The sequence below is a fragment of the Strix uralensis genome, chromosome 2 (genome assembly GCF_047716275.1).
Source record: "Strix uralensis isolate ZFMK-TIS-50842 chromosome 2, bStrUra1, whole genome shotgun sequence".
Lineage (NCBI taxonomy): Eukaryota > Metazoa > Chordata > Aves > Strigiformes > Strigidae > Strix > Strix uralensis.
The window spans coordinates 54,805,754-54,828,506 of NC_133973.1; the positions used below are offsets into that span (position 1 = coordinate 54,805,754).

A 22,753-nucleotide genomic window follows, 5' to 3' on the forward strand; every position below is an offset into this window, starting at 1 on the left:
AGCATTCCAAACATTTGAATTATTGAGCCCAAAACTGTCTAGACCATGTCAGCCAACTTTCTGTTAAGAACAGAGTCAAAGATATGAGACTGCATGCTTTCACAAATACAATGGATTTAAAAGAGAACAATTTCCATAGCTGATATTGATTTTAAAAATAGCAAGTAATACAGCTTTCAACTCAGCTTAACTCTTACAGGCCTTTGAAAAGGTGGGCAAGCATTCTGAAACTGTATTACAGATTAATAATTAAAATCTAGAGAGATCTCAATTAGCTCAAGTGCCAGAAGCACCTCACTACAGCAGCCAAGAACAAAGGTAGACAACACTAAATCTGTGCTCTCACAGTTAGATTAGAAGGTGATTTAAAGTATTTAAGTTATCTCTGTATTACATTGCAGAAACACCTGAAAAGGTAGAAGATATACATCCAACATCACCCCTCAAGTCAGACAGGAACTGAGTTCTCATATCCTGACTCCCACCTCTATGCTTGGGCCAGCTGATTAGAAGTAGCTAATTAAATGGGCTGGCAGAAAGCTTATCTACATTGATGTCACTTGTAAAACTCCTACAGATAATTTGGTCCAACATTTTGTCCCTCTGTTCAGCATCATGTATCTGAAAACCAAAACACTTGCAATTCCTAGATCAAGGCCTGAAACAAAATTGGTACAGCCTCTGGATTTATATTCCAAACTGGGAGTATAATGCAGTTCCTTCAGATTAATAGGTCCACATGACTTGTTTTTCAGGAAAAGCAGATTTCAAGATTCTTGGTTGCTAAGCAGTATCATAGCTAATAGCTTAATATGCTTGATTTTTTCTCTATGATGTTGATGAAGAAAGAATGTCTTTAATATTAAGTCCACCAAAATTACTTATAGAATCACAGAATCATCTAGGTTGGAAAAGACCCTGAAGATCATCTAGTCCAACCATTAACCTAACTTGATCTAATATATGAAACAGTCTAAGCCTAGAGACAGAAACTGCATTTGAAAAGTGGTATTTTCAGATGCTGTGAGAAGAAGATGATGACAGGCACTGCCACTGAGCTCCCTTTTGCACTTGCGTTTAGCTATGATGAGGCAGAGAAGGCAAACTGGTCCCCTGACACATATGGAGTCAAACGGCAGTGACAGAATCCTCATCCACTCCATGACAATGGTGAGAAGGGTCAGTATTGATTAAATTCATGTTGGCAGTTAAAATGCAACACGCGGCCTGAAATCCTAAAGGGTTCCTTCTCTCCAGTCTTATGGTAATGCGAAATTAAAACAGAAATTCTACTGTAGAATTGAAAGAATCCTCCAGATCCTCCTGATGAAAATTTGCCATGACATTAACTTGACAAAGCAAGAGTTATTTCAGAAAGGTTTTTGAGTCATTTCTCTTAAATAGAAAATAGAGACAAGAAGGAAAAATCCTTAATGAATTTCACCTTTTTCAGTTCTTATTTTGCAATTAAAGTCTTTTAGTGGGATTCCACAGGACGTCAAATACTAATTTACTGCTGTTACAATTTTAAGGAATGGACTAATCTAGCCTAATTTAGCAACCTAGAAGTCAGGTTTCTATTCTAACATAGTTTTCTGTGCTCCTTCTTTAGCCAGTGTGTAAAAAAGCTTTCTGCAACAGGGCAGTTTATTCCAAAACAAGTATCTCGGATGAATCACCCTCTTCAGGTGCCCGTCTCTCCTCACAGGCTACCTGGATAACAATTTTAATTGAAGTATGAACAAAATACCACTACTGTGCCCTACTTAGATTTTGCTTTATGGGGTAAGCAGTACATCTGTGTGTCACTTAAAATTTCAGTAAAATATCTTGCTAAATGTCTTTTAGACATTTTACATATGCTGGGATCCTTGTAGACTAATGCATATTCAGTACAATCTAAGATAATCAAGTCATTCATGTTACAAAAATTACCTATAAACATATTATAAGGCAAATTATTTGATAGATATATTTCTTTAAGTGTTTTAAAAGATGGTTTGGTTGGTTTACAAATTTAACATTAACCAATGATAATGAAATACATGTACCTCTGAACAACCAATTAATTGATATGGTACATTAATACACCCCAAAATGTTAGTTTTGCATTGTTGTTCACCTTCAAACATGCAAAAAATGGCTACATTGTGCAATGACTTTAATGTTATCTCAAAGTACTTATTGTTAAGTATGTGTGAAAAGCTTTAAGACACAGAATCTGTATCAGCAGTAAAAGAAAACCAAGATAAGTAGCTCCTGCCACAATTTTGAACTGACTGCACTTCAAATATATCTTCTTTCTTTAGCATTCTGTCTGCTTGCTCTTTGCCTGGACTGTAACCATACGTTTAGAAAACCAGGCTTGTTTCTTCCTCTTTTTTCTAACTTCAATAACTTTTTGTCTTGAATGGAACATATCTAGACTGCAGCCATAAGTGACACTTATAAAAGTGACCCTTTGTAAAGAAAAAGTGACTCTTTGTAAGGGAAACGGTAAACATGACTTCTGGGTTTGTTCTTGAAAATAGCTCAGGAGAACATAACATGGTGCAAAAGCCACTGACCATCACCCAGAAATAATGAGTCTTTATGTATTTTGTCTGTAAACCATACTGTATTCATACTTCTGCAACCTTGGCTTTCAAAGGACAACTTGAACACAAAAGTTGCCAGTAAAGTAGAGCCAAAAGAATTACATGGATGGCAATGACCTACAGGGGATATTTATAATGAATACCCCTGATAATCTCCAGACCTGAGACCTCCTAGGATACAATAGTATCTCTCAATTCTTAAAAAACAAACCAAAATCTTTCACCAGGTTCCTGCTCAGTACCCCCTGGAGTCAGCAGAGATGGCTTTAATACAGTTTTCTACTTAACAGAGCTTATTTTCAGTAATGAATGTTTAGAAAGCACACACATAATTAAAATACTAAAATGCAATAAAGAGACAATGTGAAAATTTCTGTATTATCTTCTTGCATTTTCCTGTAGTAAAACCGTTACACAAAAGGGACTTTAAAAGACTGGTCTATTTCTAACCCTGTAGGAGTAAAAAGTACACAATTAATTTGGAGCTGATAGGAAAAGGGCTGAGGAAAAACAATTTATCTGAAAAAAAACCTGTTCTAACTTAATTCTTGGAAAATTTAGAAATAAAGCAAATTTTGCTTAGGGACATGCTTTTTCCTAATGAGAAAAGATTTAATTGACATTTTTCAGATACCCTTCTTGGTGGATGTTCTGAATTTTTTTTTTATTTCTTGGATTTAAGAAAGACCATAGCAGAAATTCTCTTTTCCATTTTATTTTTCTTCAATAGCATAACTCTTTTCATAAGTAAATGTGCTGACAGTTTTCTTGGAAAACAAATATTGCATTACACTAAAAACTCTGTTTAACATTCAAGCTTGACTTATCATCTAACATTTATGTAGACTTTTGCTTGAAGTTTTGAGTCTTGCTAAGCTTGTGAAAGCATGATGCTCATCTGATTATGAAATCTGCCTCTTTTTTTTCTCATGCAGTTTGGGTTTTTTGTGTTTGGCATACTATGATCGTTATGTCTGTATTTTGAAAGTAGATTAATTTTTTCCACACTCTCTGTAATTATAAAGACAAATTATTTCTTAACTTTACAAAAAGCTTTAAGGGAAAGCTGCATAAAAATAGTCACAGAATTTCACATCATGAATGTAAAATATACTAATCAGCAAGAGACCATGTAATCTCAGAAAAAATATGGTTGGAATATCAATTTTTCATTGATGTGCCGCAGTGACCACACGATGGTACAGTGTAAGATCCTGGGGGAAAGGAGGAAGAGTACAAGCTAAAGAGCAGCTTGTCCAGGGCACTGGTGGACAGGGTCCTGTGGGATGCAGCTCTGAAAGGCCAGAGCCCAGTAGAGCTGGGTGATCTTCATGGAGAGCCTCCTCCAAGTGCCAGAACAGTCTACTTCAATCCCCAAGGAAGTGGGCAGGCACAGCAGGACACCAGCGTGGCTCCACAAGGATGCCTGACTGAGACCCAGTGCAAAATGGAAGCCAACCAGAGATGGAAACGGAGAGAGGTTACCCAGGAGAAACAGAGAAGCCCTACTTGGCCAGGCAGGGATAGAGTTTGCAAAGCTCAGCTGGCACTCAAACTGGTGCAGGATGTGAAGGGTTACAAAAAGGGCTTCTACAGCTACATCAGCAGTGAAAGCCAAGGGAAATATGAACTTGCTGCTAAATGGGGTGGGCAACCTAATGAAGGACACTGAAAAGGCTGAAGTACTCAACGCTTTCTTGGCTTTGTTCTTTAGTGGCAAGGTCTGCCAACCTGATCCCTAAGCTTAGTGGCAGAATTTAGGGAACAGAGGTAGACAAAGACTGAAGGGAATGCTTAGGCAAGAGGGACACATCTAAGGCTACTGAGGGAGTTGGTTCATGTCTTGTAAAATCTGCTCTCTATCATCTTTGAAAGGCCACTCGTTAAGAACTGAAACATCTGCCCAGTGTGGTTGTGAAATCTCCATCTTTGGAGATAATAAAAACTTGATTCAACAAGTGCTGAGCAGCCACATGTAACTTTGACACTAGCTTGCTTTGAGCAAGAGGTTAGACTGGATGATCTCCAGAAATCCCATCTCAATTCTTCTATGATTTTGTGATTGTGCCCATTGCCTAACCTACGCATCTAAAACATACTCATTGCTGACCACAGATACACTGCTACCAGCTGAAAAACAAGATTTCAAAATTTATTCCATTCACATTGAAAACTGAAAGCAACTGTTTTCAAAGTTTCAGATGTATCTAACCCATATGAAAACCTTCTATTATACAGAAGGGATTAGTTATTTCATTGGTGTAAAGAATTGCTTCTGCTATGGTGTCAGGACTGTATGTGACAGTGTCTAATCATTCCAGGTGTTCCCACTAGCACAAAAAGAAAGCCCTTCATTCAAGTGCTATAGCATACAACCCCAAAACATTTCACTCTGAGTCTCATCAAAGAATGAGTTTCTTTCAAAATCCCAACAGCAGATAGATTTTGAGAGCAGAGGTAGAATTACAGTGTAGGAAAAGTGTCACTAAAAACTTCCCCTGGAATGCAACAACACTTAATTTAAGACACTACTTATGGAGTCAACATAATTGGGAAGGGTGACATTCTCATTCAGTTTCTCATTTGAAGGCAGAGAATCAGACACACAACAAACTCGGTTTGTCTCAGGTCTAATCAGCCTATTTTCCCTGTTGTTATTGCTACATATTGCTGGCAGCAGAGAAATGAGAGATCCTAATTCTGATTACTTACATATCAAAGAATCAGGGAAAGAATTAAGACTGGAATATGATGTGAGGCATATGCTGATGCTCAATACAGAACATATGACAGAAATTTATTAGGAACAGGACAGTTCCTGCAGCTCATCGGGTCTCTTTGTCACAAAACCCAAGAGTATCAAAGTTCCCTCTTAATGTGCTGTGTTTCTGTTAGTTGACTTGCAGGTTAACACATTTTTTTTTTAAATCTGAAAATGTATTGTATTTTGTCCAAACCCGCCTAACACAGATAAAGGCATGAGTGTTGCTGGCATCTTTACACCATCTCTGTATCTCGTTTGGAAGTTTTCTTCACAGCTGAACCCCCATCAAATGAGCACCCATTTGCTCAAATTGTGATCTGCAAGAGGAGTACAACTAACATAGCACCTCCTGCCCAAATTTCTGGAAGCAAATGTAACTTTTCAGAATTATATGGGTAACATTGAGAACACAGACAGCTACCAGTTCTGAGGAGAGGTACTTGCACAGTTAAAACCTGAGTATCTCCCAGGAATCAACTAGACCCACCAATTCTGAGTTTACACCAATGAGAAGGAAAATACAGAAACAAAACTGGTGTCCAGCAACCAGGCTACTGGAATTAAAAATAATATTTTTTATGTTTAACTTTTTAAATTACTGGTAATTCTTCTATGCAATGCACTAACATTTCTTGTTACTCAAAATGCAAAGCTTATTATGTGAACCACATCACATCTTTTTCTACATCCTGAGCACTGTTCAGTCCCTGTCCTCTCTTTCCTTCTACATCCCACCACAAATATTGACATTTCTCCTTTTCTGCACTCTCCATGGTGACCTTTTTGTCTCGTTTTCTGCCTCCTATCTGCACAGCTCTGCCTGTTCTTTTCACACAAACTCACTGACTTGCAATCCACCCAAACACTCTTTGAGCTTCCCTACATATTCCCATTTACATGCACACATCCGCTCTCGAAAGTCACTCCACCAATTTTCTTTCCTCTTCACATAAGACAGGCCTGACTCAATTTTCTTCATGTAAAAAAAAGCAATAGAGCATCAGCTGCATTGCTCCAGGAATTATGTTTTCAACAACCCATACCAAAAATAAACACCAGGAGAATACTAGTCCTCTTCTGATACCCAAGTATTTTGGAATTGTTCCAATATCTTACTATATTTTTTCAGCTACCCAGAGGATGTTTAAGAGGACACTTCATTTCAATATTAAAATACTTCACCATTCTTCATTATGACTAAAGTAACATTATTTTCTCTTTTCTCAGCCATGAGAAGGCAAGACTTGCTGTATTATCAAATGACTGAACAGGCAATAAGCCACTTGGTTCATAGTTTAAGTGACAGGACATCAATTACCTGACAAGGTCGATGACTCTCTCCCTTGGAGCAGTGCTGACTGGCTCATCATTAATCATTATGATCTGATCCCCTGGTATAAGCTTTCCTTCAGAGGGGCCGCCTGGAGACGAATGAAAAAAAAAAAGGATGTGTTAGCAGACCATTGTAAATTCACAGATCCACTCTTGTTCACACACTATAAGTGTTTTTTTCTTCAACTAATGGCATGTTTATCACTAACAGTATTTCTGACATTACCGGTACTTCCTTACCAGGAAAGTCTTGAAAGCTAGTGGCTTAGCAGCTTCCACTGAAGCTTCTCAAGTTAAGTTCCAAACCCACATCTAGCCACCTAAAAATAAGGGCTTGATTTTCTGGAGGGCCAAAAGGATGCATAAGAGGTGGTCTAATTCACCCTTTAAGGTGTGATCAACCATATCTTACTCATCCTTGATCGATGTTTGTCTCATATTCTTGTAAGATTACCCTGAGGATGAGTCCTTGTTCTGTAAATAAATGATCCTGTTTAACTACTGTTAAGATCAGGAAGTCTTTTTCCCTGGTGTCTACACCAGATCTTCCTTGTTGCCACACATTATTTCCTGTCCCAGGCAAAATAACACTAAAGAACATTTTATTCTTCTTTCCCATAAAACATCACTTACATATTTGAAAGTCATTCGCAGATCTCTCCTCTGACCTTTCCATTCTGGGCAAAACAAACCTTTTCTCTTCAATTTGAAGACAGCAAGTTTCTATACCTTCAGTCTCTGACTCTCTTTTTCTCTGGATTCATACCACTGGTGAACACAAGTTTTACATACATCCAAAACTACTGCCACTTTGTTAGACACAGATATTTAGCATTAGTCTGAGTAGACAATCAGACATGTACATGTCTATGTGCTTTGGATTCTGACACTGCTGAAACACAAATTGAGTTTATGCTTTATAAAATGCACGGAATACTTTGCTTCCTAGCATGATTGCATGCCCAGAAGAGGCTGTGACATTGCAACTGCTAGTGAAAAGATATATCCTCTCTAATCTTCTGTCTTTAAACTCTGCAATGATGATACATAAAAAACCCAGTAATATTACCAATATGAAGATAAAATCTTAAAAGAAAATGTTTCAGTATCAAAACCAATTCATTTAACGGTTGAGCTAATGCTGTTCCTTTCCTGTTTGGTTTGAAAACTTTACTTCACTCATATATCCAGCATAAATGGATACAAATCCACGTGGGAGAATGTCGTCCTGAGATCGTCTTTCCTCTTATTCACTTGGAACTGAATATACTAAACACATTTTCCAAACTGAACTTTAACATAAAACTACACTAATAATGATAACTTGGGAGAAAAGAACTGTCGGGATCTGGTTCAAATATTAGTTACACTGCTTGCTTCATCTGAAAGCAATACAAATATAATCAATGCACACACATGGGTAAATGACATCAGAACTTCACAAAGTCGATTTTGCCTCTCCTCTGGTCTCTGTGGGGGTTCTGAAGAACATATTGAACAGGAGCAAAGTCAAATCCCTGCCCTTGGCTCCAAGGCAATTTTACGTAACATCTGAACTTTTAAGCATAGTGATCAGGAGCCCGCTATTCGGAAGACTGATTAGTCCTAGGTCTGGTCCCCCCATAAATTCAAAAATATCACAAATATCACTAGTTTTCACTCCAGGTAAGATGTTTAGGGATCTATTTTGACCTGGCTTTTTGTCACATAGTTATACAGAAGTATCCATTAAAAACATCAGCCCCCAATAACATCATCTTTTTCAAAAAGAAATAGAGTTAGAACCGAGTGTTATAGTTAGAAACCTAGTTCTTATAGGGAAGCTGATGATAAAAAGAATGAAAAATATGTAAATTTTAATCTTGCAACTCAACATACCCCTTGCAAACACCGATTAAATGGCAATGAAGGTGACATCAAACCAATATAAACATAACAGGGAGAAGACCTTCTTTCCTTGAATGAAGTGGGCCAGCCTTTTTCAGGCAAACAATAGTAATGGCTCACAGAAATAACCTAAAAATGGCTTTTTGTTAACACATTTACATAACATTCAAAAATGAGTGCAAGAAGGGAAACTACTGGGTAATACAAGGCTTAAAATCCTACCTAGTATTTGTGATTACTTTGTCTGCCTGACCACTTTAACAGTACTCAAATTTGTAACTGTATTTCATCTCAGTAGATTAAGTCCAAGTTCGCTTCTGGGGTCAGGTGGGGTAAACATACCTGGTGTTACTGAGCGTACAACAACTGGCTTTTCACTACCAGCCACAAACCCAAATCCTAGCACAGGATCCCTCCTCATTTCCACTTTCCGAGGGGCTGGAGGGGTTATTTGGCAGCTCTCTATTCGAGGGTCTTCAAATGTGGCTGATTGTGTCATGTGACTGTGAAAAAAAAAAAAGATGGAAAAAGGAAAAAAATCATTAAAACATGATTTTGTGGTATCTACCTGAGATAAGCAATTTCTGCAACGATGTGAGATGAATACCTGAAATGTTCTCACTATAGGAACTTAAACATTAATGTAATAATTTTCTGTTAATTATCTTACACATAAAGTAATAATGTTTCTGGCAGGTCTCAAATACTAATCAATAGTATCAACCTATAAAGAGGTCTCTCTCTGACAGCATACATTTAATCATACCCCATATATGAAAGAAAAATTACCCCAAAATAAAGCCTTTGTCATCTGTGCTTGAATTTTTCATCCTTCATTTTTTGGAAGGGAAAATAATAGAGTGACCTACTCATAATGTAAAACATAACAATTAGAGTCTGCCAGCCTTCTGCAAGAAGAGAGGACAGACATTTAAATTTGGTTTTCTAAAACATTAAGCAAGTTTCCAAGCTGAGTCCTCTCAAACAGACTACCTAAGGCACAGGTAACAGCTCTATATTTACTACTCAGGTAAACTCTCTGCAGTCACTCCAAACTGTTTCAGAGCAAAAAAACCCCAATATTAAGAAAATATATTTTTATTATATATTTTTTATTTTTATTATTTATTATATTTATTATATAAAGTAAAATACTTTCAGCTACACGCTTATGACGAAGCTTACTTGTAGATAGAAGAAAAAATTTTCATGGCTGCAGGGAAAGATCTTGATTTTTGAAGCAGAAAATAAGAAGGATGAAAGCTATCCAACATCACATATCCATGAAAGAGCTCATGGTTTAAAAGCATAGAGACTTCTAAATTAACATTAATAATAAACACTGAAATGTGACTGATGCTGTATGCAGACTGAACCAGAACATACTTTGCGTTTCCCACCCAATGCCTGGAGCTCCCTGCTGAATCACAGCTACTAATTCCCAGTGCCAATTAAACAGACAAACAGACCGCTCCAGTGTCATACCCTTCCAAATGTCATTAATTGAACTCATGTGCTTCCGGAAACCTAGTCACCACTGCAGACAACAAGCAATACCTGGTCAGCGTAGCATGAAGACAGACTACAGCCCATGGCATCAGGTTATTGCAGTCTTGACAGAGCTCAGACAGTATTTTTCTTAAAGCTGCCTGGCCAGGAGTTAACTTTTTTTTAAATCTTTGAGAGACTGTAAATCTGCAGGTGCTGAATTAACTCCAGGTCTCAGTGGATAAACACAGTAGACAAACGGAGCCAAGTACCAACCCTGTCTGCAGGGAGGGCACAGGCTCTTGCACCGAGAAAGGTAATGGCCAGGTGCCCAACCTAAGAATGCCGCAAAGGACATCAGAGAGGCAGATATCCCTACAGCAGTAGGCAGTATCATTGCTTTGAAAGTTAGTCTCCTCATAAATAATTAACATTATGAAAATCAAGCAATTTTCCCATGTCCTTGATACTCTTACATATAAAGTTATGAAAGTAAGGGGCCATCCCATGTGACCCGAATTGTTGCTCTCATCTCCTGTCCCTTTTCTACCTTCAAATACAATACCCTGAAGAACTCCGGACACGCAGTCCATAAGGAGAAAGGCATCATTCAGAGATCTGTTTTCAGCATCAATGACATGCAAAAACTTCTCTGATCTTTCCCCAATGCACACAGCTTGGGCAAGACATCGGTTTCCATTCTCTCCATGGTCTGCTTCTATTACCGATACACAGAAGAGCAGCAAAATCTCAGTAAACTCTCAGTGGGAGTTTATTCCTATGACTGGATTCTTCTAGAGCTTTTCTTCAAAGAAACTCTCTATCCCTATCACTAGATTCAGTCTACCTAAGAGTAACATGCTGTCTTTTTATGCATATGATCAGAGGTAGCAGAAGCTGCTTCCTTACAAAAATAGGAGAGAGAGAATATCTCTGTGCATTCCTAGTATCTGCATAAGGTGAAGTCAGCGAAGAAAATGTATTTTCTTTTACTAGGTAGAGCATCACATCTGATACTTCATTCTTCTGTTCCTCCAGATTTTGTCAATTCATGTTGATAATTTTCTATTAAGTTTAACTGTTAGAAAATCCACAGTTTTATGCAGACTCTCTATGATATCTATCTTCAAGACCTCCCAGTCAACCTCCTCCCCATGAACTCCTATTTATGATTTGGGCTTCTAGATATTCAAACATTTTGTCTTTCAAATGGGACACTTTCTGAGGTGTCACTGGTATTTCAAAACCTATCTATTTCAACTTCTGAACTTTGTTTTGGTAGAGAATAGGAAACTCTACATTTGTCACCTCTTTTAGGTAACAGCCTTACCAAACTTCCCGCAAAGTTAAATTCTTCTGTTTACACATTTCTTTCTAATAGCCATTTCTATTTTTGTAACTGGGGAACTCTAAGCTGATGCTGTCTTCAAAGAGGAAAAGCCATATTTACAAGGAACTTAAAAATACCATTATACCACTTGAGCCTTTGAGAACTGCTTTCCTGCCATTGCTCTCTCCTCAAGCACTTGTATAGTCTGGTTTGAAAACTAAATCATGAAGAAAAAAACCCCAAAACAATCCCCGAAATACCCCACCAATAGCTGCACTTCAGATAACAAATTCCAAGAGCAGACATAGAGATTTGCTCAAGAGCAGCTCTGCTACAGGATGCCTCACTCCAGGCACTGCATCGGCTTGTACCAAGAATCTGCAGCAGCACAGCATCAGTTATTCAAAGTCAAAGCAAGAGGATCAGTGAGGAACAGTCCATCATGATTCTGAGTGGCGCAGCAGGTTTTATTGATTTTTAAGGTTATCCACCTTCAAATACATCAACTAAAAAGACTCTGCCTCTCACGATTCCACAGCTTGCTGCGTCAGATACTTCTTGTATCCTTCAGTACGTTGGAAGTGTATTTCAAGAGAGCAGCAAGATAGATGAATACAATCCCAGAAGAGATTAGATGAATACTCAAAGCTTTGTGTGATGGCACGTTGACAAACCTGCTTCCTCCCGTGGCTAGTTCATTATTGAGATGCCAGTTGTAGTACCATAGTTCAAGACTAATTTGAATTTTGCATTAATTGGAGGTATTTGATCTCCATCTCAGCTATGGAAAATACTGACTCCTGAAGAATAACTATGCTGAGAGTTCTAAACCAGAATCTAATAAACTTGGACTCAAAATAGCTACCCTGGGGAACCTTACGCAGAGCATCAGTTAAACAGTGAAACATCTTATAAGAATAACTCCAACACCGCAAACTTCCCATTTGGTTCAAACACACTAAAAATGTGTTTAGATGGTACTATGGTTAGATCATACCTAAGATTTTCTTTTCTGAAGGAAAAATGGAAGAAAAGGAAAAAGACTGAGATTTTAAGTATGAACTGTTCTTTCCACATACACAAACGCAAGCTGCCCTTAGATTGCCTTTTCAAAGAGAGATACCTATTTCCTACCATTTTCAATGACTGAGATGAGTCCCTGCTTTACAAAAGGCTATCTTCTCTGATGTACTCTTATTGTGAGCAGTGGGACACAGCTGCCATTATTAAGGAGAGTAATTCTTAGAGAACTTCTTGAATGGAGATTTTATATACCAGTCTCTTCTGAGAGATAAACTACCAGGTATGGCAAATCATAGCAGAAGTGCAATTCCAAGTACTTAACTCTCAAAAGCTCTCTGTGGCAACTACTCTACTCAAAAGAGAGGGTAGCAGGGGAAATGAGAGAGAAGGCATCTGAGTGTGCATGCACCGACACACAGAGCAGAATGGAGGCACTGCAGGGTGGCATAAAATTCATGTGCACACTCATCCATAAAGGGGCCTACAGCGACTGAAGGAGGAAGAAAATTAGGAAAACAAAACACCTTGGGGAACACTGATCAGCTGAAACAAGGCAGCCAGCATCTGCAAACACAATTCAGCTGCCCAGGACATTATGGGGAGACTAACGTAACAAGTGCATACCTGAATTTATGCTCGGAAAAGTTGAAGGTATGGTTTAAGGTGGGCACTTTGAATCTTCACATCATTAGCTTCATAATGATTAACTTGGTAATACTTTTCGATGGAAACCTTCTTAGTGTTTTCCTCATTCAAATTACACACTGAATAACCCAAGGAATAACTACGCAAAGACCGTAACTCAAATGAGAGCTTGATTTAATAACGTGTATTAGTAATTAAAAGCAAAGTATCTGAACACAATGCTTCTTCAGCCTATGGCAGCTAAGAAAGCCTGTCCTCAGCAGGTTGAAATTTGTTATGCAGGAGTTTGCACTTCCACAGGAAAATCCTCAGGGGTCTAACTCTTCCAAGAAACTGAAAAATACGGCATGAATCCAGTGACCCTGGTTATGATAAACATTATTTCGGAAATACATAACAAGGACACCCAAACAACTTCAGCTCCATTCTGCAATGATATCCCAAAAAAGAGCAGAAAAAGAGATACCTCAAGGTGAGTTTAATACAGCTGCACGCCCACAAACACTTAAAACATCTTAACCGTAATCAAATGTCTGTTGCATCGTATCATGACAGCATGGAGACAGGCTGCATTTTGGTGTTTCATTTTGTACTTCCATATTACAGCTTGTTTCAGTTACTTCAAAGGTTAACACCAATTCTGAATTTTGAGGGTTTTAATCCTTAGCTTTTAAATAGTTACAATGTCTCTGCTATACAAATTGATTTAACTACAAAATAGACTCTGTTTTGACTTGAGACACAGCAGGCATAATCCTGGTCAATGACAGAAAAGAGTCTGTGGAAATGTCAAACCACTCATGGGCTGATGAGTGGAAGTGGGTGAGGAGGATAGAGATAAGGACTTTTTATCAAAGGTTTAATTCAGAAATAACAAAACCACTTCAAAATATTGAGCACTGTTAAAATCCTGTCTCATTAGCTGAGAGGAGGTGGAGGATCTGTTTTGTTGATTGCAGTTGTGATTTTCAAAACAACCACTGCAAGTTAAGGACACTGAACAAACCTTCATTTCCAATTCTCCATCTGCATTCCTGAGACCATGAGACCCTGCCCATCCTGGCCCAAAACTGCATCTTGGTTCATGCTCTATTAAGAGCCTTGGGTTGTGCACTCAAAATGTCCTTTGCAACTGGAAGTCATAGAAGTTAGTGCAACAACAAAAGAAAGTATATTTGATTCTCAGTCATCTGTCTTCAGGAATTAGGTGTAAGTAAAATGGCTTGAGACTCAAGACAGTATTATGGAAACTGATAATAACATGATGATATTTTATAGTTTTCCCTTTGATGATCTGGAAAGACTATCAAAACAATGATGACAGTTAAAAGGAAACCGTCATAGGTAAGAACAAATACACAAACTCTCCAGAAGATGAAAGACTGACCTTCATTTATTTATCTTAGTAGCTAAATGTGAAAAATAAACTTTCCTTCCTTCCTTCCTTCCTTCCTTCCTTCCTTCCTTCCTTCCTTCCTTCCTTCCTTCCTTCCTTCCTTCCTTCCTTCCTTCCTTCCTTCCTTCCTTCCTTCCTTCCTTCCTTCCTTCCTTCCTTCCTTCCTTCCTTCCTTCCTTCCCTCCCTCCCTCCCTCCTCTCAAGTTCCTGTCACCTGTCAGTATACCTCCAGTTAATTTATTTTCTCCAAGAAATCCCACAAGAATTATTAAGAACTAGGACACAAGTGTCAAAATCATGCATCAACTGCATCTGTCTTCTACTTGGAAATGACATTTCAGAAAAAAAAGTGCCCAAATAGTTATTACATTGTTAAGTAAAATTGCTGCTCCTACAGAGAATCTGGTGGTTTGACAAACTCTTGGTTTGCTCCATTTTGCAGCAAACCAGAGCATTGCTCACAGCTTCAGAGTTCTTTTTAGAAATATTCAACAGACAAAAGTTTTTTTTTTTTTCAGCTGTTCAAAAAGGAGTCAGCATTTAACACTTTAATAAAATATTCCCTAAATTTTCACTGGTTTTGTGCAGGTGTGTATGTTGAGAAGTCAATATCACAGGCACAAAATATAACTGGGAAGATTTATCAGATTTTTTTTTTTTTTCCTTTCCTTCTTTCTAGGACTATTTTTCTGCCCCGTTGTCAATTCTATTTTTTTCATAAGCTTCTTCAGCAGTTAAATTCTCTAAAGTCAGGTCATTTTATAGCACCCTAGAAAATGTTTGGCATATGCCATCTGGATGAACATATGGTAAAAATGTAATTAGAAAGAAAAAGGTTTGCTGGTTTCAGAAGAAGTTGGTGACAGCTTTTTGATAAAATTGGATACAGGGAAATCTGACACGTAAAGAATTTCAAAATCCACTCTTCCTCTGCTGCCGGGCATGATGTGCAATCTAAAGCAAGACAAAGTGAAGCAAAATCTCAGTGAATAAAACTGACATGAATACAAATTTAGAGGGATAAAAAGATTCATGCCTAGCTTCAGGCAGGCACTGGGAGAAATACACTGAAAGTATATTTTATGATGACAATTAACACTCTCATATTAAGAATATTATATGTGTAATATGTGAGTGCTTCTTCAATCTGCATATACTGTATATGAATGCTATATATTGGGAAGAAAACAAACTTATATACTTGAATCCCACAAAGACATGGAAATAAGCCTCAAGCCCTGACTGCAGACTAGCAGTTGTTTGGTTTGAGTTTTGTATCTACAGATAGCCAGAGAGGTTCCTTTTTATTTTTCTTCTCTCAGGATGGCCACAAGCATTTCTGGAGCTCTGTTCATGATGAACATTGAGTTTTCTGCCTGCTGTATTGAGATGGAGCTTTTCAGGCACCAGCCAAATAGCAGAAATCACACAGAAACATCTCAGTGAAAATTGGCCACGGCAAAGAAAGAGCCACAGAGGATGTGAAGGGACCCTGCAGAGAGGAGTTATGAATATCACAAGATGAGTACAGAACAAAAAAAGGACAAGAATGGAAAAAAAAATGTTTTCAGTAGTTGACAATGTCAGAAAAAAAATCTCAAAAGAGAATCTCTCCCAAAGAAAGAATAGGAGCTACCAGCAACACTGGACACCTGAATGCTGGAATTGCCTCCTCTGTAAGCAGAGCATGATGCCAGCCTCTGCCCTCCTGACTGACTGAAACGTGCAGCCAACATTGGTGCAATGACGATGAGTATGTCTAAACTGCACTCATACACATATGGCATATGATGCATGCTGACAGCCCCCCCTTAATGTGTAATTATGCTGCTACACACTGTACTGAATGGCATTTCTGCATCCAGTATTTTTTCTTGGCAGCCTTTTTGCACCAGGGTGACACCGGCTTCAGCAGAGATGCTGCTCATTTGGAAGCCTTATAAGTGGAAGGAGATTTAGTGGCCCACTCTGTTGGCTGGAGCAGGTTTTCATAGCCAAAGGAAGCTCACAAATTATTCATATGTAATAGACTGTGGCTGAAGAGCCAACCACAAGCAATTCCAGGGCAAGCCCTGTGCTGGGCCTGTGTGGGCACAGGGAAACCTCACCATTGGAGGGAGCAAGGCGGCAGAAAAGGTTGGGACTAACATCAGCTAGTTATATCAAGGACCCCAAATTCATCACCAACTGGGCCTTGCCTTTTCCTGGAATAGAGATTTAGCACCCTACCAAATCACTGGCATTTCCTTCTTTTCAGCAACTTGGCTCTCACGTATGCAGCATGGGCTGGTGGTGCAGCTTGGGGAGGCAGGGTGTTTGGCCAGCTGCCTGGCCTGGGTCCTTCAAGAAGGAAATAGGGTGCGATTTTTGTTAGAAATTAGGATTACTGGCTTTCCTCCAAAGCAGGAATTTCTTACACCTGCTGGGGTAGGATTTGAAGTACACCTTGTTTTTTTCCCCACGAAAGGCATTTTTCTTCATGTGATCTGAGTAACTCCATTTAGGATAGCAAACTACATTGAGACCTTTAAAGATGAGCTGAAATGTAGCTTTTCATTACCTTCTATACATGCATCAATAAACCCTGTTACAACTAAAGACATAGCAAGGGAGAAAAAGATTTACTGAACTGCAAATACACAGTAAATTCGTTTAGGTCGAAAGTGTCCTCTGGGAAACAGAACAAATAATTCCTATTCATCCTGCTTTTTAGAGGTTTCACACTAACCCCATCAACAGCAATCTGTTGGCTCATGCCTAGTCGAGCTCTGCAGCGAACAGCACAGGCCTACGCTGAGGGCCACCAGTATTTCTCACCCAGAGAGGAAAAGGAGCTGCCATCTCCAACTCAACATGAACGATTTGTCCAACTGAAAAGTTAAAAAAAGAAAGGGGGAGGAGAAACACCATGGGATTAAGTTTAAAGGTGCTGATTAGATTAGGAAAACTCCTGACTAAAAAAATCTGGTCTGGTGCAATGCTGGAGGTTTGCTCTGACGTGCATGTCACTCTCTGTAAACGTTAAGTGTGGGTACCCTAATAACATGGTAAGACGACAGAATCCAGATTTAATGTGCCCATTGTAACCCTGTGGTACAGCTGGGTTTGGAATGAACAAACAGCTGAAATAACAAAGCCCCTGCTTCACCATCTCTGTATCTGCCTAACTCCTGGTAACTCAGGACAGTTATGAGCATATGGAAATAAGCACTTACAACAGAAGTAAAACCCATTTGTTTCTCCTTTGAACTTAATCTTCCTCATTCCTTCAGCAACTGAATGGATAAGCAGGTCACAGAAAGGGCTCTGAATTATCTACTCACTTCCTTCCTTTTCAGAGTTTCCACTGGAAGGCTCCTGAACCAAAGCCAGACCTTCTGGTGGTACCATATCGACCCAGCATTTCATCTATTTCCTCTTCAGAAAAACACAGCCTTTCTCAGGTGGAAACTAAACATCAGCTGAAAGCAGCCATCAGGCGAAGGTAGCAACATACGGGTTAGTAGATGCAAAGTAGGTACTCAATACTGCAGCGGCCTAGTTTATCCACAGTCATGTATTTGAAGGTTCAGGGATACAAACTACTATATCATTCTGGTGCGTACAGCGCTCTGCTCTCAGCAGCAGGTTGGAGAGTTGATTTCAGCAAAGTGCACACAGCAACCCAGTTAGAAACGTGAGTTTCTCTGAGCTCAGGGGCACACGGAGAAGCAATCTGTATGTCAGTACAATGGAGCTGTCTCCAGTTTCCCATGCCAGATATGAATTCGTTTCCCTGGAGACTTGAGCACAGGGAATCTTCGAAAGTTGCTGTGCTTTTATAAAGAAGTCCAACTTCTGCACTGAAGCAGTGAGTGCAAAAAAAAGCTTTTCATTCCCTGACTACCAGACAGAAGTGAGTTTACGTAAAGTGAAAGGGAGCTACAAGCAACCAAGGTGTATAGAATGAATTTAAAAGATTTTCATAATAACTCATAAAACCCCCAAAATCGAGCCTTCATGTTCTGTAACTAAGTCTTCACAGTCAGTCTTCAAAGTAAATCTTCTAATTCTGTAACAACTCCAGAGAAGGCCTCCAGGACAGAGAGGAAAAAGAGAAACCATCTCTTTCTTTCCCTTTTAACAACATACAAATAGAAAGGATTACTCTTCTTGACTGCTGACTTAGGAGCATGCCATTATGACTCTTCAGCAATGCAAAATGAGAAAGAGAACTTAATTGAAATAATCTAGAACGACAGATTGCACTGATGGGAGGTGAGGTTGCCAGATAGAGCTGTCACACAAAAATTAAACTTGGGATATAGAAAGGAGAAAAAATCAGGTGCGTTTGATCCTTTTTTTTTTTTTTTTCCTGAGAGATTATTCACTATACTTCAGCACAATATGGCTGAATGATTTTTCTGGGCCTACTTTTTAATTTCCAAGTAAGCTGCTAACCTTTCTAAGTGAAAGCACTTCTAGTAACCACAGGGTATTTTATGTACCTTAAAAATAGAGGTGCTGCTGATCATATTTCAGCTTCATTATATCCAAGAAGCTTTCACTAAAGCCTGTGGGTAAATTCTATTTACCTATATATGAAAAAAATGCCCAACTACTAATATATTATGTTTGACAGTATTTATATAAATATTATTAAAGACAGTATGCATGGTAATGATGTACAAGCAACATTACCTCCTTGCATTCATAACTGCCAGAAAGCTTCCTCAAGAGGTAAAGGAGCTAAAAGGCAATACTTGACATTTCAAAACAGGCCTCTTGGGGTTAAACTGGGTTGACAGCTGCTCTAGGGAAGCCTATTCAGACAGAAACCCCCTGCTTATGGGTAAAGAAAAAGGTGAAACAGAAGTGTTACCTACAGTAACCTTGACAAAAAAAAAAGGAAATTATAATGGAAGTTACAGCCAGGCTGATCAGCACATCAAACCTCCTCATTCATCTTGAGAAGTCCCAATTCACTGTAAACAGATAGTGGAAGCTCTTATTAAGAAATGCAAACTAAATGTGCCAGAATGGGAGTTGAGACACCATGGAATGAAGGTCATGGATTTTAGTGGAACACTGATTTCAAAGCATAAGGAAATGAAAGAAAATGCTATGTTAGGGACTCAAAAAGGAGAAGTGTGTATATGCAGGTGAAGCTGGGATGCTTTGTCCCAGGCAGTGGCTGAGTCAGTACAACAGAGTAACAAACACTGTTCACAAAATCCTACATGTAAAACACAGGAATTTATTGAGCCAGTTAATAATCAGCCAATGTCTCACCCAACTTTAGTAATATTACTAATATATCAAATATATACAAGATTATTGACACATTTTAATATAAATATTTATTCTGTAATCTGGTAACACAGCCAAATTTTTTGTTCACTCTAGCAGTTTCCAACAAGAATCACAATTTTAGGTGAAATTCCTGTGAAGTTTAAGACACTGTGATTGTGGTCTTTTCCTACCGAGAAAAACAAATCTTTATGACTTCTGAAATAAAACAAGAAACAAATAGGTAGAGTGAGCTATGTAAGTCTTGTCTACACAGTGACAGTCACAGACCAGTGTCTCACCAGCAGAGCAAAATGATAAAACCAGAGAAGAAAAGTATTTGGAGAAATTTTCTCTTTTAATACTGCACGTTGCTCTTCTACTATTCTTCACCTATTGCAAATATTTTTTTAATTTTTAAGACAAAGCTACCATTTTGAGAAAAATGTAACAAATGACAAAATTAAGGAATGAAATTTCTTCTGAAATATCCACAGCACATATTAAGATTTTCTCTTCCTTATTGTAAATAATACAGAGTAGAGCTTTACAAGCTTTCTAAGTAGGCATTTAATTTTGATGAGGAAGAAATACACAGATTTTAATACAGCATTTTTGCATTTTAAAAAGAGAACATAAAACTAAAGCTTAATTACCATCACATTATAATTGGCACATCCTTATGAAAAATGCAGTCTTTAAACATTTAATAAACTCTTAACAAAGAATGCGAGATAGTTAAGTGGCATAAATAAGCTTAATGTCAGAACTTCCTAAAAATTAATTCTACCAATAGATGATTAAGTTCTACAAGCCTCACCTTTGCACTCTGAGCAACATCTCTGAGATTTAAAAAAACTAATGTGCAATTCTGCAAGGTCTTGAGAACTCAATTTTCCTTTTAATCTCCACTGAGGGCACCAAAAAAAGAGAGTTATTGTCCCAATAAGCCCCCAGATCTGAGAGGAGTATACATACAGAGCACAACCAGACCCAGTGTTACTGACACCTGCAACAGCTCCAGAGGTCTAGAAGAGCTGCTCTTCCTGTGTATCAGGGAGAATTTATTGTTAACTTCTAATTTATCACTAAGTTCTATCAGACTTACAGTTTTCAGTTAACTCCAAACTATGACGATACTCACTTTGGAGTTCAGAACAATTCCACAGATGGTTTGTTTGCTTTTTGGTTAAGTCACAAACATATCACTCTCATCTGAAATCTGAAAGCTGATAAACTCTGCAAAGTTCAGTCTCACGAAAAATGTAATTAAAGACCTTCAAAGTTTCAAAACTTTAAACGTACAAAAAGTATTTTAGAATACTGATTTTTTTTTGAAGAAAAACAATACTGGCACAATTCTAACACTAAATACAGAGCTGAAACAAAGACTTTAGAGACTCAGACTTTTAGACAAACAAGTACAATTAAAACAAAATCTTGGTCACTGATACTACATCTATTGTCAGCCTCCTGTAATACAAGATACAAACTGTAATCTCTCTTTCTGTACATATACTGGTCAGATTCACAGAACAGGTCAAACCTGAAGAAAGTATTGCTTGATTGCTTTGAGCACGAGTATAGTGAAGACAGGCTGGAGTGTCTTTGCATTAGAATCAGGGGGAAGGCCAACAGGGCAGATGTTGTAGTAGGAGTCTACTATAGGCCACCCACTGAGGACAGAGAGGTGGATGAAATATTCTATAGGTACTTAGGAGAAATCTCACGATTGCTTGCCCTTGTTCTTGTGGGAGATTTTAACTTCCGAGACATCTGCTGGAAATACAACACAGCAGAGCGGGACGAGTCCCAGAAATTCCTGGAATGTGTGGGAGACAACTTCCTGACGCAGCTCGTGAGAGAACCAACCAGAGAAGGTGCCCTGTTGGATCTTGTCTTTGTGAACAGAGAAGGACTGGTGGATGATGTGGCAGTTGGAGGCCAACTTCGGCTCAGTGATCATGAAATAATAGAGTTCTCTATTCTCAGAGAGACCAGGAGAGGGGGCAGCAGAACTGACTTCCTGGACTTCCAAAGGGCTGACTTTGACTTGTTTAGGCACCCCCTTGACAGAATCCCTTGGGAGATGGTCCTGAAGGGTATACGTGTCCAGGAAGGCTGGGCACTCTTTAAGAAGGAAGTGTTTATGGCTCAGGAGCAGGCGGTCCCCAGGTGCTGTAAGAGAAGCCGGTGCCAGAGAAGGCCACCCTGGCTAAACAGGGAGCTTTGGCTGCAACTCAGGGAGAAAAGGAGAGTTTACGGCCTTTGGAAAAAGGGGCTAGCCACTCACAATGATTACAAAGACTCTGTGAGGCTATACAGGGTGGAAATCAGGAGGTCTAAAGACCAGCTAGAAATTAAATTGCCTTCAGCAGTCAAAGATAACAAGAAATGTTTCTATGTCAACAGCAAAAGAAAGACCAGGGAGAGCCTCCATTCCCTGATAGTTGCAGCAGGAAACATAGTAACAAGTGATGAGGAAAAGGCTGAGGTGCTTAATGCCTTCTTTGCCTCAGTCTTTAATAACAAGACTAGCTGTACTGAGGGAATCCAGCCTCCTCAGCCAGAAGACAGAGACTGGGAGAACGACCCCCCTGCAATCCAGGAGGAGATAGTCAGTGACCTGCTGCATCACATAGACACACACGAGTCTATGGGACTGGATGGGATACACCCGAGGGTGCTGAAGGAGCTGGCTGGGGTGCTCGCCAAGCCGCTTTCCATCATTTACCAGCAGTCCTGGCTGACCGGGGAGGTCCCGACACATCGGAAATTGGCCAATGTGACGCCCATACATAAGAAGGGTCGGAAGGATGATTCGGGAAATTACAGGCCTGTCAGCTTGACTTTGGTGCCTGGGAAGCTGATGGAGCAGCTCATCCTGAGTACCATCACACAACACATGTGGGACAACCAGATGATCAGGCCCAGTCAGCATGGGTTTATGAAAGGCAGGTCCTGCTTGACAAACCTGATCTCCTTCTACAACAGGGCGACCTGCTTATTGGATGAGGGAAAGG

At 39.0% G+C, this 22,753-nt stretch overlaps 1 protein-coding gene across 6 annotated transcripts in view; it reads right to left on the reverse strand.

Annotated features, from left to right (window-relative positions):
• The window catches only part of FRMPD4 (FERM and PDZ domain containing 4), a 360,814-nt gene that overhangs the window by 59,980 nt on the left and 278,081 nt on the right, over positions 1 to 22,753 (reverse strand). For 5 of the 6 annotated variants that reach the window (XM_074858805.1, XM_074858803.1, XM_074858806.1 and 2 more), the window contains 2 exons: positions 8,923 to 9,083; positions 6,680 to 6,782 (listed from right to left, as the gene is read on the reverse strand). In XM_074858805.1, coding sequence (XP_074714906.1) covers positions 6,680 to 6,782; positions 8,923 to 9,083 — 264 coding nt within the window. The remainder of the gene's footprint in view (positions 1 to 6,679; positions 6,783 to 8,922; positions 9,084 to 22,753) is intronic. The other variant, XM_074858808.1, reaches the window with a different exon arrangement.